The 18,606-nt window shown below is 44.7% G+C and overlaps 1 protein-coding gene across 3 annotated transcripts; it reads left to right on the top strand.

The window, feature by feature from the left end:
• Positions 1-6,741: 6,741 nt before the first annotated feature.
• CDC6 (cell division cycle 6) lies at positions 6,742-18,140 on the top strand. 3 transcript variants are annotated; one of them, XM_024572869.4, is made up of 12 exons: positions 6,742-6,868; positions 7,581-7,771; positions 8,512-8,793; positions 8,919-9,118; positions 9,361-9,536; positions 9,924-10,030; positions 11,190-11,329; positions 11,867-11,967; positions 13,081-13,145; positions 15,729-15,931; positions 16,562-16,702; positions 17,238-18,139. In XM_024572869.4, exons 2-12 carry the CDS (start codon positions 7,594-7,596, stop codon positions 17,325-17,327), a joined length of 1,683 nt encoding a protein of 560 aa, XP_024428637.2. In that variant the 5' UTR covers positions 6,742-6,868; positions 7,581-7,593; the 3' UTR covers positions 17,328-18,139. The 3 variants fall into 3 exon arrangements, with proteins under 3 accessions (XP_024428637.2, XP_045038342.2, XP_045038343.2); XM_045182407.3 differs by lacking the exon at positions 6,742-6,868 and adding an exon at positions 6,956-7,004 and having other exon boundaries at positions 17,238-18,140; XM_045182408.3 differs by lacking the exon at positions 6,742-6,868 and adding an exon at positions 7,090-7,146 and having other exon boundaries at positions 17,238-18,140.
• Positions 18,141-18,606: the final 466 nt, after the last annotated feature.

Here is an 18,606-nt window from a genome sequence, read left to right on the forward strand (position 1 = left end):
GAGAGGGTAAAATAAACTGGGGGCCCTCTAGTGCTAGTCAGTTCCTCTGCAGCAAAGGGACCAGGAGCCATGTGAGTCCCCTGGGGCTCCCCGCCGCATTTCCGCAGGGTACTGAGGCTGAGAGGTGTGTCTCCTCCCCCCCACCACTCAGACCCTGAGGAGAAAAGTCACTTTCGTTCATTCCAGATAGGAAGATAGGGCCAGGGTCTTGGCCTTAACCTTGACCTTGAGTCCATAAGAGTCTTTCCTGACTGGCCCCAAAAGACTCTGGCCCTTTCAGTCCTGTCCAGAAACTTCAGCCCCTGTTGGGTGCTCCATGATGACAAAGATGGGAAGGATGAAGCTTGTGGCGTTCACAGCCTCCTGGCTGAACAGGTTCTTCCTATTCTTTTCCAAGACTTGCCTTTCCCCCTGCCTTTCCAAGACTGCAGGGGTTAACGGCAGAGTAGAGAAGGGTGAGGATGTTTATGGGCACAAAGATTCCTCTGTGCCAAGAAGCACAAAGACTTCAGTGAGGCGTGTCTCAGCCCAGCTGGTCTTCGGCAGCCAGCAACAGGTGGTTTCTTCATCTTCCAGGCCCCAGTTAAAGGACAGAGAAAACGGAGGTTCCCAACCCAGATAGGAACTGAGCTTGGCTGGTAGGACAGGGGTTTCCCCTTCTCAGACAGCAGAGGAGGGTTCCTGGGCTGCACGCACAGGTGGTGTGGTTTGCCATAGCTCTGGCCACATGCAGAGGCTACTCAAAGCTTGGAGTAAGAGCAGGGAGGCCATGGCGATTCCTCGAAGTGGTTGGGAAAAGTTAGTTTAAAAATTTCACCAGATACATCACAGGCTTGAACTACCATAGGGACCTTGCCAGTTTATTGGACCACAGAGTAAGGATCTGCATGGGTGCTGGGTGAAACCCAAGTCTCCCCAGTGCTAGAAGAGAGGGGGCTCAACCTGGGTTATTTGTATGGGGACTGCTATCCTCTCTCATCCCCTGGACCACATGGACTCCTGGGACAAAATGATTAGGTCTGCCATCAAACTTTTTCTAATCATTATCATTCTTATTTTCAAAACTGTTAGTAGTTACCTCCCAGCAGTATTCCTGGCATCCTGAAGTGAACGGAGCCAGTAGAGGGAACGCTAGCGGAGGGCGAAGGAGAGAGTACCAGAGGGGATACTGCAGCAGACTTCCAGGGTAGATGCTGACCAGTGACAAAACTTGGACTGTGAAGTCTTCCCATTTATTTTTGAAATGGGAGTTGATGCCTTTTGTACAATGTTGTCAAAGTGTATTTTTCCCCTTTCCTCAAACATACAGCATCAAAATAAGTATCACAAGTAAAAGCCAAACCCCCAGCTTTTCACTGGGGCTGATATCTTCCTCCCCTGTGACCTGCTGCCCCTCATCTTCCCCAGCGTTTGGACTGTGTCACATGGGTATCGAGGTATTTTTATTTTCTCGGTCTCGTGAAAAGAGGCCTGGGTCTAGATCTAGTCAGATGCATTTTCTTCAGCGCATGTTGGTGACACAGTACTTAATTTAAATATCTTTGCCTTATACGTTATTTGGTCCCTCTGTTAAGAACAGATTTATTATCATGTATATTTACTATCGAAGAATGGGAATGTGATCTTCATAATTATTGATCTATTTTGTATGTTGTAAAAAGCTTGTAATACAGATTTAAGGTGGGCTGGCTGCAAGAGCACTGGAACTTCTCACCTTTTAAACTGCTCTTTTTATCTGCTTATGGGAATGTCGTCTCTTCAGCGGAAGATTGGGTGGTCTCATGTTGAGGCTGTTGCCCAGTCCCATTAATCCCCTTACCCTCCCCCAGAAGGAGGAGGCATTGCCCAACTAAGCGTCAGGAAGCTGCGTTAAAAGCCCTTGTGTGGGTTTGGTTCTATGATGTTTTTCTCTAGTGGGGAAAAGTTAATACTGTAGTTGTTTCTTACCACCCTTTCTGGGGAGCAGGGCAGTGGCCTCCAGGTTAAGCCAGCTAGATGCCCCTCTTCAACCCTCCTGTGGTCACGAAACTTGGATCAAAGCACTTTGATATTCCAGGTGTGGTTTTCTCTGTCGGGGAGATTTCCTCCAGCAGTAGAGCCCCATTATTTTCACAGCCTGGGCCCACAAGAGAGCATCTATGGCTACCCTACCTAGTGGATGTGAAGCAGCTGTCTCCAGAAATTCATCCCAGCCCTCCCAGCTGGCAAAGAAAGGCAAGGAGACTAGCCACTGGGGGCACCTCCTCACCCCACGGCTTTCCCACTTTGAAACCCAGATTTACCTCCAGGAAGAGGTGAGAAAAAATTGTAAATAGACTTGTTACAGAGCAACTCAGGTTGGGGTATGTTTTAATTCTCCTGATCACTTGAAATAATCTGTAGGCCGAGTGCTTAGAGGAGTGGGGGAGAAGTGTGACTCCAGGGTCTTCTGCGAAGCTCTGGGGGTGGAGTACAGGGCATCTGAGGCCCTTTAATGGCACTACACGGAGCTGTCTGTCCTTCTGGAAACCCAACCTGCAATCAACTGCAAATCAAATTCTTCGCATTTCAGTTGTTTCTTTCCCTATTAAATCTCAGTCCCTGGCTGTGTAGTCAGGGTAGCTTTCTGTAAGCGACCCTAACTTAGGGACTGGAAGACATTATAACTCTACCTTCAAGACTCATCAAAATGAAACAAAACTACAGCCACTCTCAAAACATACACAAATAAAAAAAGGATAACTATTTAACTGAAGGAAAGGTTTGGTTCCATTCAACTCCACGTTCATTGTGCCTTTACTTGTGTTAGATTTCTGTGCTTTCTTCCTCTCTTCCTCTTTGAAGCAATTAAAATCTTCCTTGATAATGGCTGTTTCCTTGTTTCTACTCTTGGTTCCAACATGTTAGTGGGTTCCCTATTTGTCTTAAACCTCACTCCAGCGATGGTAGAGGGGCAGGGGCAAGCTTACCTGTCTCATCTGTCTTGTATCATTTCCCAAGACAGCCGGCATGGAAGTCGTAGTCAACACTGAATAAAAAACTAGAATGACGTGTGAAGAGTGTGAATGTGCGTGTGTGTGTGTCCATCTTTGCACGTGGGTCAATTTCTTTTTAAAAAATAATTTATTGTATGACTTGTTTTGGAGTTATATTCTGATTACAATGCTCCCTCTTCCAATTAGTGTTGATTTTTTTTTCCGGCTCCCTCTAAAATACATAATCTGGTCTCAGGTTGATTATTTGGTACACTTGTTTCTTCTGGATGCCGTGCAGTTTAATTAAACCATGCTTAAAAACAAAAACAAAAAGTCAAAAACTGTGTACTCTTGTCTGGAATACCGCCTCATGTAGTGGCAGAGAGAGGGGAGAAAATCTGTTGCCTCCTATTCCAGGTTGTGCAGTGGTTTGAACCCAGGTTCTTTGAGGAAGTTGATACATTGACTTGGGCAGAAGCATCTGCAGCTTCTTAAGGGTTTTCTCTCCTCCCCTCCGGCTGTATTTTGAAAATCGCAGTTCTAGGTAGCCACACTGACTGGGTGATTCTGATAGACTTGGTCATTATTTATATCTGCTACCTAATTCCCCTTTGCTTACGATTTCATGAAACCCAGGACACCTTCTGGCCTTGGGTCCTTTCTTTAGGACACAGCAGATTCTCACACCGAGGTGCAGAAGGATGGGAGGGGCAGAGCATGCAGACCCTGTGTGTCTATTTGTATGTGCGTGTTTACTGTTTTTCTTCACTGCTTTTTAGGTTGAAGTCTTGAACTGGCTTTCTTGAACTTTGACGTTAGGTGTAAAAATTAAACCAGACGTTCTCTGCTTACTATGGTCAGCTGACATAATCACCACAAAGACTTAATGAGCTTAACTTGCGCTTTCATCACTAGCAAAGGTCTTGAAATTGCTTCCCATACTGATTCATAGTGGGGGGTGTATGACTCACGTAATTTAGATATCAAAATCTATGAGGGGGAGGGAGGGAGGGAGGGGAAAGGGGCCCTTTTTCATCCATACTTGCCAAATTGGCTGAATTCCTGATTATTTGACCCATCATTGTGATTAATATGATTAATAAACTACTTATTTATTGATTTAATTGTTCCTCCTGTGACTTTCAATAGCCCTCAAATGGAGCTTGCTTAAATGTCTCCCCACATCTAATGCTATAAAGTATAAGCTTTCTCCATCCTATTGGGATGGTATTTGTGTGTGTGTGTGTGTGTGTGTGTGTGTGTGTGTGTACACTCACAACAGGATGCTAGACAGGTCCTTCCACTTGCTATTTGACCTTGGGGGGTTCCTTCCCCCATGATACTGTGTATAAGCAGATGGTAAAGACAACAATGTACCCACTTTAATCATTACTGAGAACTGCTGCTTGCTGTGAATGTGTCAAGTATTTTCTGGCCCAACTCAGCCACAAACTGCGACTCACTGCAAAGAAAGCTCCTGTCTGACTTCCTATTACTCTGCAAAGGTAGGAGAACTAAAATAACAACCTCAGAATCCTAACCACCCCAGAGAATAACTGGGGGGGAACATGCTTCACCTCTGACATCACTGGAGCCCAGTCTGGATCGTTTTTACACATATATATTCTCCACTTCCAGGTTTAGGTGTGTGTGATTTAAAGGACTATATGATACCTGTCCACAAAAAGTGTTCATGAAAAAGCTGGATACCCAATTTGCAGGAACATCCTGTCCATTCAGCAAGCGTTTATTGTGTGCTGTACTCTGTGCCAGGCATCTACATTATGAAGATGACTAGGACATGGCCTTTGCTTCCAAGGAGCTCTGAGTCTAGATTTCAGCTACCAGGAGAAAACTATGCAGGGTACTCAAAGGCCTTATGGTAATTAGCCAGGGAAGGAGGATGGTGAGCAGTATTCCAGACAGAGGAAGTAGCAAGGACAGACACAGAAGCAAGAAACAGCCTGGTGGTATGTATATACGTCAGGTTACTGGAATATCAGGAAGGGAAAGCTTCAAGTAGGTAGCATTTTAGAGATTTTTCAATCCTGATATTCTGTGGTTCTCTACCTGCCTCCACAGTGGTCATTCACTCTTGCAGACTTTTTTTGGACCAGTGCTATATTTGCTAGTGAGTGTTCTCATAGGCGCCAGTTTGCATGTTAAGTACTCATAGTTTCCTGTGTTCCCTCTCTGCCTCTGTAAGTGAGGGAGGTGGTTCACCTCCATCCCTTAAAGCTGCCTGGGCACGTGTTAACCATTTCATGTTACTAAGAACAATTTTTAGATGCCCAGGTTTAAAAATAGACATGAACAGTATAGGTTGCTTCCTAGGTTCTGTTGCCCTATTAAGAGACCAGAAATACCATCTGGTTGAAAGCCTGCATTCTAGGATAACACTTCTTACATTCATGGCTGCCTAATCTCTTCACTCATGGTTTTCAGCTCCTAGAAAGCCTTCCCAAAATGTGCTCCTTCAGCATCTCTTCCTATTTGAAAGGCCACTTTAGAAACTGCACCTAATTCTCCCCCAAGTTTAAGTGGTCAAGTTTGATCTCCTGCCAGACTTTCTGAGTTCAAATTCCAGTTCTCCGATTTCCTAGTTGTGTGACCTTGGGAAAATTTACTCAACCCCCTCTATTTCTATTTCCTAATTTGTAAAATGGAAATAATACCAACTTCACGGATCCTTATGAGAATTGATAAGGTGATACAGGTAAAATGAGCTCAGTCCCTGGAATACACTTAAGCACTCAGTATTGGCTAAATAAAAGCCAACTACAATTAACTGATGGTTGTAATATTGTTTTCCTATTTCTCAGCTTTATTGCTCTGTTTGATTTGATATTGAAGGATGAAAGGTAAATGCCTACCATCACCTAAAATTGGGTTTTGGCCTTTAATGGAACCTGAGGCTTAGCTAGGTTATTAGCTTTGGAAGCTGGCCTGTAAATTACTGCTCTAATTTATATTTTTCATTAAAAGCTCAGCTTGCCTCTTCTATAGCAGTCTTCTCTGGCCCTGGAACCCTAGTGTTTAGCCATTAAAAAAAAAAAAAGATTTTAAAATTAAGGGGTCATAATTCTCTTCACTCCCCATAGTGTTGATTAATGGGATTAATGATAAGAAGGTACACAAATTCTATTCTTTACCTTTAACAAAATAAAAGCAAAGGCCTGGCTTTATTTCTCCTCTTTGAAATACAAATAAGGGGATACTGTAATAAGGTGTAGGGTATTTCTTTATGCGTGTGTAGAGCTTTACAAAAAACCATTGGTTTGGGTGTTAGGAAGCCTTCAACAGGATTGTGTGACCTGTAATGAACCCTCTGCACATTTGCTTTGTGGCTTGCAGGGTTGGGCGTTAGGAGTGCCTAGCATCATACCTGGCACCCAGAACCGCACCCAAAATGGTAGGTATTATATAATCGCTCTGTAAAAGTGTAGCCCATTAGGATAATGAAAATGGGTAAATGCCGCAGTTAGAAGGGGCAACCACATCTTTACAGCTCCCTTCAAGAGAAAGGCGTAGAAAGAGAGTCGCATGCGGCAAAGACTACAACTCCCGCTAGGCTTTGCGCACAGTTCTTACCCAGAGTCGCTTCCTCCGCTACCACGAGACTTTCCGTAGTGGACCCGGATGTAGCTGGGCCTTGGGCTAAGTGGGCGTGGCTCACGGGAACTCTGGAACTTGGGGCTCTCTTATTGGTTGTGGAGTAGACGCGAAAGGTAAGGTGGGCGTTGGCCAAGGCGCGCGGCATTTATACGACAGCCAATCAGAAATCTGGCCGGGCTTTGGCGGGAGGCCGCAAAGCTAAAACTGTGCAGATTTGGCGCGAGCCCGTCTGGGTTTTACTGCTGTTGGTTTGTTCAGCAGCTTGTTTGGGATAATCTCTGAAGCCTTGTGCGAGAAAGGTGAGAAGGACTCGGCAGTGAGGTGACGCAGCCCTGTGGCTTGGAGAGGATGGGATTGCCCGGGGAGGTCTGGGGTCAGGGTAAGTAGCGGAGTTGGGTGGCAAGGCCCGCAGGTATCGATCACGCCCGAGATGAAGTGAGTGGAGGAGAGCTCCGTTATCGGGATATCCGGTTCGGTAGGGGAAGGGAAATGTGCGTCCTCGGAGTAACCTGGCGGCTGTATCTACGTGAAGGAGCTGACTGTTGTAGGACGGAGAAGTTCCGGCGAGGAGTTGAGAGTTGTGTAGAGTGAGATCTGGGGGGATGGGGACTGTAAATGTGGAAGGTTGCTGGGCGAAGCTTTCTTTCTTTCTCGAGTGGGAAAGAACTTGGAGACAGAGTGCCTGGTTTGCTGGAACTTTGGGCCTCTGTGCCTCTCAGTTTTCTCACCTTCAAGTTCATTTCAGTAACAGTTCTTCCTCTAAGGTAGTTGTGAAACTTAGATGAAACAGTACCTAAAATATTTATAACAGCTGCTTAAACGTAGTTGGGAGACATGTTTTCGCTCTTACTGCGTAGATTTGGATGGGAAGCAGAACTGAATGCTGAAATACGGTTATAACATAATTTACTCATGAAATAGGTGTCGGTCATCGGTATAAATTCCATGTTAGTTATTTTTCCTTCAGTTTCATGTGTTGACTGGCCGTCCTGTTCTCTCTTTTGTGCCCAGCTGTGTTGCCATCATGCCTCAAACCCGATCCCAGTCCCAGGCTACAATCAGTTTCCCGAAAAAGAAAGTGTCGCGGACATTGGACAAAACTAAGAACTCTTGTGACACCATACTAGAACTGACGAACGTCCAGGCCGTACCCCGTTCTCCTTGTGTAAAAAGTCAACCTCTCAGCCCCAGGAAACGTCTGGGTAAGCTATCCACTGTACAATATAAGTATTTTGACTGGTAGCTCTTGACCTCCGTTTATTCAATAATAAGATACCTTTGAAGCAGCTACATTCTGGTAAGACCACTCACTGTATTCACCTTGGTTATTTTCAGGATGGTTGCTAAGTTCCAAGTGAACTTAAGAGTTAAAGTCACTTTCTGGAATGCTGAGTAGGTCTGATCTTCAGTTCCTTAACTGAACTTCGTTCTGCCAGTATTTTAAATGACCTCGCATTGAGCTGTACTGTATATTATTTTGAAATTCGCCTTATTAGTGGTGAAATTAAGAGACCCAGGTGACATTCTTGTTTTAGATTGGTGGTTGGTAATCCTTTCCTGTGTTGGATAATTTGTTTTTAATGCGGGGTGATTGGGCAGTGTCCGGAGACATTTTTGGTTGTTACAGCTGAGGGGTGCTAGTGGTATAATGGAAAAAGACTAGGGATGCTGCAAACATTCTACACTCCAGTTGAGAAGCCCTGTTTTGGAACCGTCTGAGACTTTGATCCCACTAAAATCCACTTGGTTTCTTCCAAACAGTAGTAAGATTCAGTGGTGCCATCTGGTGGCCAGTATTTGCTTCTAAAATGAGAGGCATTTTATTGTGGTGGCTTTGACTGCAGTAGAAATTCACCTGTTTCCGGGGGAGGCCGAGATTTTTGCAAAGCCTTTAACTGACCACCGCTACAAATGACCATGTTTTGGTTTTAACATGTTTCAGGTGATGACAACCAGTGCAACACTCCCCATTTGCCACCCTGTTCTCCACCAAAGCTGGGTAAGAAAGAGAATGGCCCCCCGCGCTCACACACACCTAAGGGACGCAGATTGGTATTTGACAATCAGCTGACAGTTCAGTCTTCTAGCAAAACAGAACGAGCCAGAGTTCACCAGAACAAAAAGTGCTCCTCGGTTCGAAAAGGTCAAGACATCACAACAAATTCTGAGCAGAGACGGCCAGTGGAGAAAGAATCTGCATGTGTGAGGCTGTTCAAGCAAGAAGGTTTGTTCTTACACAGCAGCTGTTAACGCAGCCTTGTAAACAAGGCCGGTAACTCCCAACGAAACCCCGTTGGGTCTTCTCAGTCACCTCTGTTATATCTAATTGTCCTTTTGTGTCTGGCACAGGCACTTGCTACCAGCAGGCAAAGCTGGTCCTGAATACAGCTGTCCCCAGTCGGCTGCCTGCCAGGGAAAAGGAGATGGATGTCATCAGGACTTTCCTGAGGGAACACATCTGCGGGGGCAAGGCTGGAAGTCTTTATCTTTCTGGTGCTCCCGGAACTGGAAAAACTGCCTGCTTAAGCCGAATTCTGCAAGACCTCAAGGTACTTGGAGAGTCTGAATTATGATGCTCTTGCCAAAATGACAGTTATTAAGGGTTAAGAAACAGTGGAGGTCTTAGGTGAAGTTTTCTCCCAAAAAGTCATTTTAAGTTTCATCATCTAAATCTTTCCAAATGAAAGTAGAGGTCGTTCTTTTATAACTGTTAACTCCTCAAAGACGCTTCAGGTTCCATCAAGTCTTTATCTGTGGCCAAAATAACTCCTCTATGTTTGCATTTTTCTAGAAAGAACTGAAAGGTTTTAAAACTATCGTGCTGAATTGCATGTCCTTGAGGAGTGCCCAGGCTGTATTCCCAGCTATTGCTCAGGAGATTTGTCAGGAAGGAGTATCCAGGCCAGCTGGGAAGGACATGATGAGGAAACTAGAAAACCATTTGACTGCAGAGAAGGGCCCCATGGTGTAAGTATTGCTCTGTGAAGATCTTCAAGGTCTGTTACCCACAAACTCCCATTTTAATCTCTTCATCGGTTTGCTCATAAGAAATTTTCCTATATTCGCTCTATGAGAGGTAGTTATATAAGCTTAAAGGGAAAGGCGAAAGGAAAATTACACCTTCTAATTTTAAATTGGAAAACTGTTTTTAAACAAATTGCTTGAAAAATCGAACTGCTACTTTTTCATGATGGTGGAGGGGGGATCATTTGTAACAGTGACAGGAGAGAGGACAAATTATGACCTTTAAACTGGTCTCAGCTGTAGGAATGTGACCTACAGTCATCCCAGATCAGACAGATCGGAGAGTTAAGACGGTGAACGTGGGTACCGATTGTCTCTCTTTCTGTATAGCGTGTTGGTGTTGGACGAGGTGGATCAGCTGCACAGCAAAGGGCAGGATGTATTATACACGCTGTTTGAATGGCCCTGGCTACACAATTCTCGACTGGTGCTGATTGGTTAGTGCTCAACTGTTACTGTTACACGGTTATTCTAAATATAAGTTGTAAATATAATTTAAGTTCTTTTCTTAAAAAAATGTCTTGCCCTGGCTGGCGTGGCACAATGGATTGAGCGCCGGCCTGAGAACTGAAAGGTCACTGGTTCGATTCCTAGTCAGGACACATGCCTGGGTTGTGGGTCAGGTCCCTGGTTGCGGACGTATAAGAGGCAACTATTTCTCACACAGCGACATTTCTCTCCCTCTCTTGTCTCCTTCTCTTCCCCTCTCTCTAAAAATAAATAAAATCTTTAAAAATTTTTCTTTCAATTTATTGATTTGAGAGAGAAGAAATGAAAGAGAGAGAGAGAAACATCAATTTGTTGTTCCACTTATTTATGCTTTCATTGGTTGATTCTTGTATGTGCTCTGACTGGGGAGCGAACCAGCAACTTTGGCAAATGGGGATGATATTCTAACCAACTATGCTACCCAGCCGGGGCAAGAATTCTTTTTTAATCTCTAAAGCCTATTTATTACTTATTTATTTTAAACCAGCATTCTGCTTTCTTATCAAAATAAGAAAGTAGCCATAAAAGAATAGTAATTGTAACCTAAGGAAAATCAGTTTAAGCCCTGGCTGGTGTGGCTTGGTGGATTGAGCGCCGACCTGTGAACCAAAGGATTTCTGGGTCGATTCCCAGTCAGGGCACATGCCTGGGTTGCAGGCCAGGTCCCCAGTAGGGTGTGTGTGCAAGGCGGCCACACATTGATGTTTCTCTTCCTTTCTTCCTCCCTCCATTCCCCTCTCTCTAAAAATAAACAAAATCTTTAATTAAAAAAAAAAAGAATTTCAACTCACAGTTAATTATTTAGAAGAAAGAAAATCAGTTTTAAGTCTGAATAGAAATGAAATAATACAGCATTTCAGAGACCATTGACTTTTGGAGTATCTGATTCTGCTTATCAGTGAACAATTCTAACTTAAAAGAGCATTCTATGATGACTATACATCTTACCTAATGAGTGTTGGGTGGGCGAGGGGGGGCAACAAGTGGGAAGCAGCCATTGGAATGCTGGATTATACCTGGAAATTTTATTCAGGTTTCAGGTGGTTTATTTATTTCTTTTAGGATGATTTAACCAGTGGCGGTTACTGTTCCTTATCTCCTCCTCAGGCATTGCTAATACCTTGGATCTCACAGACAGAATTCTGCCGAGGCTTCAAGCGAGGGAAAAATGTAAGCCACAGCTGTTGAACTTCCCGCCTTACACCAAAACTCAGATAGCCACTATCCTGCAGGATCGACTTAATCAGGTGAGCGACAGCCATCGTGCCCAACTGTGTGTTCCTCGGGTCACCTGTGTTGGGGGAACGTGACTGTAGCTCCAAAATATTTCGTTTTGATGGCATTACAAAGCGTGGAGTTCCTATGGGCCATCATGAGAACATTTTTATGAGAATTTTTACCCCACGGCTCCATTTATTGGGTGCCTCAGTGTGGAAATGAAAATAAAAGAGGAACCACTCAAATGCTTCTTTAATAAGTCCTTTCAAAGTAGGGCCTATGAAAAACTTTTCTCTTTTGAAAATGACTAAATAGGTTTTAATTTAGATTCGCTAATTTGCTTCCCCCCCCCCCCCCCCCCCGGTATATGAACCTCTACTACATTCCTACAAAATGCTTAAGTGTGTAATCTCATTTATGTATAAGCAGAAAAGGCATCTCTTAGACCCTAACGGGTGGTCAATCAAGTTTAGACTTAAGTGTGAAAATATGTACGTCGGGGATCTAAATTAAAGAGAGGGGGGATGTTACAGTTCAGACCGTCACCTTCTGTGCCTTGCCCAAAGGTATGCAGAGATCAGATTCTGGACAACGCCGCAATTCAGTTCTGTGCCCGCAAAGTCTCTGCTCTTTCGGGAGACATTCGCAAAGCACTAGATGTTTGCCGGTGAGTTATGGCCCTGTTGGCTGCTTTTATTAAAAAAAGAAATGCTCTTTAATTGTCTCATGTAACTCAACTGAATGTGGCTTAAGAGGCTCTATTCTGCCACTTTTTATGCTCAGAAAAGAGGACTTGTTTCTCAGTGGGGAGTTCTGCCTTTCTACCGTGTTAATGTCTGAAGCATTACCAGTCCATTACCTACAGAGGGAGGAACAAATGAGATGTTGCTGGCACTCCCTGTGGTGATTATAGATTGGTTAATTACATTTGTATTAAAAAAGACTCCAGTTTACTTTTCCATTAGCTGATCTCAAGCAGGTTTATTTATGGACCTGAACCATCTTTGCCTTTAGACATTTTTTTCCTCCCTTTGCTTTTTTGTGAGCACCCCTTCCTTCGGTTGGTGGTCCCCACAGTTGTGCTCCAGACCTCTCTCCCTTCCCATCCCCTTGTCCCTCCTGCTGGGGAAAGCCTCTGTGCTGACTGATGAAATTTCTTCCTTCCCAGCAGGGACCCTGGGTCCATTAAAACGATACTCGCTGTGCTGGCCCGCTGGTCCTGCCTCCCCCTACTGCCATGCAGTAGGTCCAGGAGTGGCTTATGGCTTCCTGTGGGCCAAGTAGTTTGGAGAGAGCAGTGGGAGAGTAAGCTCTTCCTGTTGCTAGACGGCGTGATCCTGGATGGGAAAGTTTCCCCTAGTCAACAGACTCCTTGGGGAAAGACTGCAGCTGGGGGCCATAGTCGTGCGGGCTGCGTATCTGTGCCCGAGGGCGCCCTTCTAGGTCTGGTGTGGCCGTGTCTTGTCAGCTGCCCACACTCCGTGTTCTCTCGCCTACCACAGACGTTTTCCCCCATCCAGACGGTCACTGCTCGCTCACTGCATGATGACCCGCTTGGCGTCTACAGGAGGGAAGCTTGTAGCGCCCAAGTGCTCAGGTTCCCCGGTCTGGGGCTCAGTTCAAGGCTACTACGTCTCCTTTAGCTGAGACATACTCTAGCTTTGTGTGGGGGCTTTAACATGATAAAACATGTTGTTTTTTGTTAATACGTCTGTTTTCAAGTTTGGTGTGGTGTTTGGTTTGGCTCAGCCTAAACTAATTTTAGAAATATTTTTCACAGGAGAGCTATTGAAATTGTAGAGTCGGATGTCAAAAGCCAGACTATCCTCAAACCACTGTCTGAATGTAAGTAGTTTATCTCCTTCCTGTCTTCCTTTGTAATGGAAGCTTAACTCTTCTGAGGAAAGAGCTAGAAAGGTGTAAGGATGGTTAAATCCACTTCTGTGTGTGTGTCTGTGGTCTACTTCGTCGGCGTTATTTCCATCTTGCCTGCCAGTACCGTAGTCCGTGCGTTACTGGAAGTGCGTTCCCCTGGGTGTTACATAAATGGTGGGGATGGAGTAAGTTTTCTTTCCAAGCTCTAGGAATGAAAACTGAACAATAAGGTTTGATCAGCTTCTCTCTGGGTGCCTAGGTTGTGTGCAGTTTAGTTCTCAATACAGGTGAACGCGGGGCCTGGCCAGTGACAGACAGACGGTGAAAGAACTGAGTTCCACTTGGAATAGCTCAAGCCTTTAAACCCGTCTAGGCGGGTGGAGATAGAGAGGTGAGATAGCTGCAGGACACACAGGCTGTTACAAAGATGCAAAAATTCATTTTCCTTTCCCTCAGCCTTGTTCTCGTAGCTGTGGCAGACTTGAAATGACCGTGAACTACGTATCTCCTCAGCGTTGAATGTCCAGTGTTAATCTCTAGCAACAGTCTGATTTGATTGTTTCTTCCTTCACTCCTGCACTGGTTGAAAATTATTAAAATTGTTTCCAGCACTGTAGTTCCACAGAGAATACTTTCTATTTTTCATTACCTTGTTAAGAGAAAGTTAATAAAAATACTTCAGAAGTAGCCAGACTTAGTGCTTAGGATGCTGGTAGGTAGGTAATACATGCCAGTGCATAGACTAGATACCGGTTTCTATTCAGCTTTCAGATTCTTCTGTTTTCCCACCACCACGTAACATTTACTGTGGGTGTGTCGGTGACCAGTGAGCACCACCGGCACACACGTAGCTAAAAGAGGTTTAAGTCCTGGTATAAATTATTAGATTAATGTATTCCTGTCTTTTGACCTCTGGTATATGTGATTAGCTTTTTTTAATTTTTATATTTTCTTTTATTGATTCTAGAGAGGGGGAGGGAGGGAGAAAGAAGGAAACATGGATCGGTAGCCTCTTGCATGTGCTCTGGCTGGGGACCAAACCTGCAACCCAGGCGTGTGCCCTGACCGGGAATCGAACCCTTGACTTTTCAGTTTTTAGGAAGACACCCAAACAACTGAGCTACGCTGGCCAGAGCTGTGATTAGCTTTTCATGGCTCTAGAAAGCTATAGGGAGACTGATTTGAACTATATACAGACTGGGAAAAAAGCTTTATAGTTGTTTGTATAGAAAATAATATAATAATTAATGAATAATAATACAAGAATAGCCCCTACTGGTGTGGCTCAGTGGGTTGAGTGTGGGCCTGCCAACCAAGTGGTCACCAGTTCGATTTTCAGTCAGGACACATGCCTGGGTTGCGGGCCAGGTCCCTGGTAGGGGGCACACGAGAGGCAACCACACATTGATGTTTCTTTCCCTCTCATTCCCTCCCTTCCCCTCTCTCTAAAAATAAATAAGATACTTTTTTAAAACATAATAATAATAATAATAATAATAATAATACAAGAATAAACTGTAAACCTACTTTTGCCCCACCTTGTATAAGAAGACACTTCCTAGTAAGTAGCACTAACTGGGCCTCTTTGGCAGATGGCAGGTTCCCAGCACTGAAGACATTCAAAGGAAAGTTGGATAGAGGACCACTTGTTGGGACTGTTTCAGAGGGGACTCAGCCATGGGGGAGGGAGCAAGAATAGGCCTCTTGAGTTCCTTTTGACCTTAAGATTCTGCTACTCGATCTGTGATCTCCAGTTTCGCCACCATTATTAGTCCTCTGCAGCATCCCGTTTGCTGTAACAAAATAGAAGCAAGTGACAACCGCACATGATCTCAGGAAGTAACTTTAGGCAAAGACTGTTACAGAGTGAGTCCCTCCTCTCTTGCAATCTGCCTGTAACGCAGACAGCGAGGCCGTAGTCCTGTGCAGCTCGTTGGCTGTTCCCAGCCTCCGGCCTCCGAGATGGAGCTATATGCTAAGGGATCCAGTGACGTTTTCTCAAGTGTTGCTCCGCTAGAGATCAGTGTGGGCGAGTGCCCGAGACCTCAGAGGTCGTCTGCAGAGGCTGTCTCGAGGACTCACATAGGATTGGCTGTACTGTTTACGTTAGGCACGCATTTGGTTCAATATATTAGGTAGTTTCTCCGAGTTTTTTCTTCCTTTCTCACTTACGGGGCGTAGCCGTCTTTGTTTCAAGGTTCTGTTCTTCACCTTTGATATTAGACCCTTTCAAGGCAGGATACGTAGTTCTCTGGCCTTGATTCTTTCATGACGTGGATTTTTGCCTCTGAAGTTGTGTTCTGCAGAGAGAAATGGCTCACCATTCGGCCCGGAAAAAGGATAGCCCTCCTTTCCAAGTCAGCCCACATTATTTGGTCTCTTTCTGGGAATAGCACTGTCTGTCATTCTTTCCTTTCTAGTTGTAGAGTTGGGACCTCCGCTTTGCCACTGCGTGACTGCGCTTGAATTTTCTTCAGCTAAAACTTAGTATCATCTGTCCCAATACACATAACTTTTAAAAACCTGATTAAGCCTGATTTATTTATTTTACAGGTAAATCGTCCCCTGAGTCACTGGTTCCGAAGCGGGTCAGTCTTAGTCACATATCCCAAGTCATTTCAGAAGTTGACGGGAACAGAATGGCTTTGGTCCAGGAGGGAGCACAAGATTCCTTCCCTCTTCAGCAGAAGATCTTGGTCTGCTCTTTGCTGCTCCTGACCCAGCAGTTGAAAAGCAAAGAGGTCACTCTGGGGAAGGTTAGTTGGCCATGTCAACAGATGGAGCTGGGGTAGAGATGGGAATCTGCTTGGCAGAGCAGTTTTGTATTTTTTTTTTTTAAAGAGAGAGGGGAAAGGAGGGAGAAAGGAAGAGAAATATCAGTGTGGGATAGAAACATTGATTGGTTGCCACTCACACACCCCCAACTGGGGACCTAGCCCGCAACCCAGGCATGTGCCCTGACTGGGAATTGAACCAGCAACCCTTTGGTCTGCAGGCTGGTGCTCAATCCACTGAGCCACACCAGCCAAAGGTGCAGCTGTTTTCCAAAAGACGTATTATGCTCCAGCTGATAGGAATTTAAAATGGATTTTAATAGTAAGAAAAAATACTGATACCATATAAAAGGCAGCTGGCTTTATTTCCGTTGGGTTGTAGTTGAGAATTTACCATTAATCCTCTCCCGCTTCTGCCTCAATTAAATATATAAAGCCCCTTCCTTGCATTATAGTACAGGTTTTTGGCAATATCTACAGAATGCCTGTTTGAGAATTTTATTGAAAAGAGGGAGAGTTTTTGCAAACCCAGACTCACATTTTTTAAAAGATTATAAAGTCACAAGAGATATGGCTTATAAGCAACATTTGTTTTCCCTTGTTTCCTCCCAGTTGTATGAAGCCTACAGTAACGTCTGTCGCAAACAGCAGGTGGCAGCTGTGGACCAGTCAGAGTGTTTGTCACTTTCAGAGTTCTTGGAGGCCAGGTGCATTTTAGAATTAAAGAAAAACAAGGAAACCCGCTTCACAAAGGTACAACCAACTGCTTTTAACTGTTTTGTTTTGGAGAGCTTATTTTATTTATTTATTTTTTAAAGATTTTATATTTATTTATTTTTTTACAGAGGGGAAGGGAGGGAGAAAGAGGGAGAGAAACATCGATGTGCAAGAGATACACCAATTGGTTGCCTCTCGCATGTCCCCAGCTGGGAAGCCAGCTCACAACCCAGGCATGTGTCCGGATTGGGAGTTGAACCGGCAGCCTTTCGGTTTGCAGGCCGGCACTCAGTTCACTGAGACACACCAGTCAGAGCAGGACAGCTTATTTTTTGTTAAAGTAAAGAATTTAAAATGACCTCCGTTAGACAAAGTCTGTTTTTGTTCGGTAGAGGTGAAGGTCTGTGGGGACGGGGCTGTAGCATGAATGAGGTTTGGGGGCCATTGAAGAAGCGGTATTTAACTCGCTTGCCTCTGAGGAGAAAAGCTCAATGTGGTGGACTTTTCATGTAATAAAAACTTTGCTTATGTGAGTTCTCCACTGTTAAATGCTTTTTCCTCTTCTTTCCAGGTGTCTCTGAAGATTGAAGAGAAGGAAGTAGAGCGTGCTCTGAAAGACAAAACTTTAGTTGGCAATATCTTAGCTACTGGATTGCCTTAAATTCTTTTATTCTATACTAACACCCGACCCGAAAGTATCCAGTTGGAACTTAAAAAGCTATGAAGTCTTCATTTTAGTACTTTATGTATTCAGATCTGAAAACAAATACTACTTACTGTTACTTGAAAATGATCAATTTTAATCTATAGGTTCACGAATATTTGCACAGAATAAAACATCTTTGGGTCTTATTATTTTTATGCATTAAAAACTACCAAGTAGACCCTTTTAAGTTATACTTACTACCTGGACGTGCTGGCAAGGACACAGCTTTGCACGGAGGGGTGCGGGTGTGTGCGCCTCTCTGTTTCCGCACACGTTGGTGCATTTGAAGGACTGCCGGGACTGGAGTCCGGAGAATGGAAAAGGGCGACCCAGGAGAAGAAGCAGGTCCGCGTGGAGATTTGGAGGACACTTTGTGGTCACGGGATTTCTTTTTGGAGTGTCCTGTGTTCACGTTGCAGATGCTCCCACACTGTGACGTTTTAGAGACTCACTGAGTTTCGTGGGCACTCCCAGGGCTGTGGGGGTAGCCAGGAGATGTGGCGCTGCAGGCTGTGAATACATTTATTCTCGAGTTGCATTCTCGGTCCCTTGGAGCAATCACATTTCCAGAGAGCTCCAACTTCCAGAAGGCGATGTGAAAATTCCTCCCACAGTCTTGCTGCCTTTGCATGAAGCTACTTGTCTCAAGATGCCTTAGTTTGGGGCTGGCTTTTGTTTTTACCTAATCTCCTATTTTTCTGGTCTTGTTATATAAATTGATTCATATGGGTTACTCAAGTCTCCCCTTTTCTGGGTTTGGTTTCTAGTGGCATAAAAGTGGCGCTTTGCGATGGGGACACCAGAGGGCGCCATTACAACACCGACTGCCTTGAAAGTGCAGGGGCAGTTTTGCGGGAAGGGGGAAGACTTCAGTTTGATTCATTTGGGAGATTGCTGTACTTTTGTAACTCAAGCAAATTCTTGGAATGCAAACCATATGTGATATGAGTGGTCTGAGAACCAGTGAGCAAGTCTGCTCTCCGAGCTCTTCTGCCTCCTTCTACCTTTCTGATGTGGACTTGAGTTTGGGAACCTGATATGTGTACAAATGATCTGTTGGCCACTGTTTCATTCACGCTGCCCACTGTATCCTTGCAATCTGATCTGGGCTGCAGCAGGTGGTATGGGATAGAAGAAGGACACACGGAGAGAGCCCTCTGAAATGAACACTACCCACGGGTGTGCGGCAGAGCATACTCTGTAGCTGGGAGTCTGAATATTGTTTTCACGCTCC

This window comes from Desmodus rotundus, chromosome 9 (assembly GCF_022682495.2).
Source record: "Desmodus rotundus isolate HL8 chromosome 9, HLdesRot8A.1, whole genome shotgun sequence".
NCBI lineage: Eukaryota > Metazoa > Chordata > Mammalia > Chiroptera > Phyllostomidae > Desmodus > Desmodus rotundus.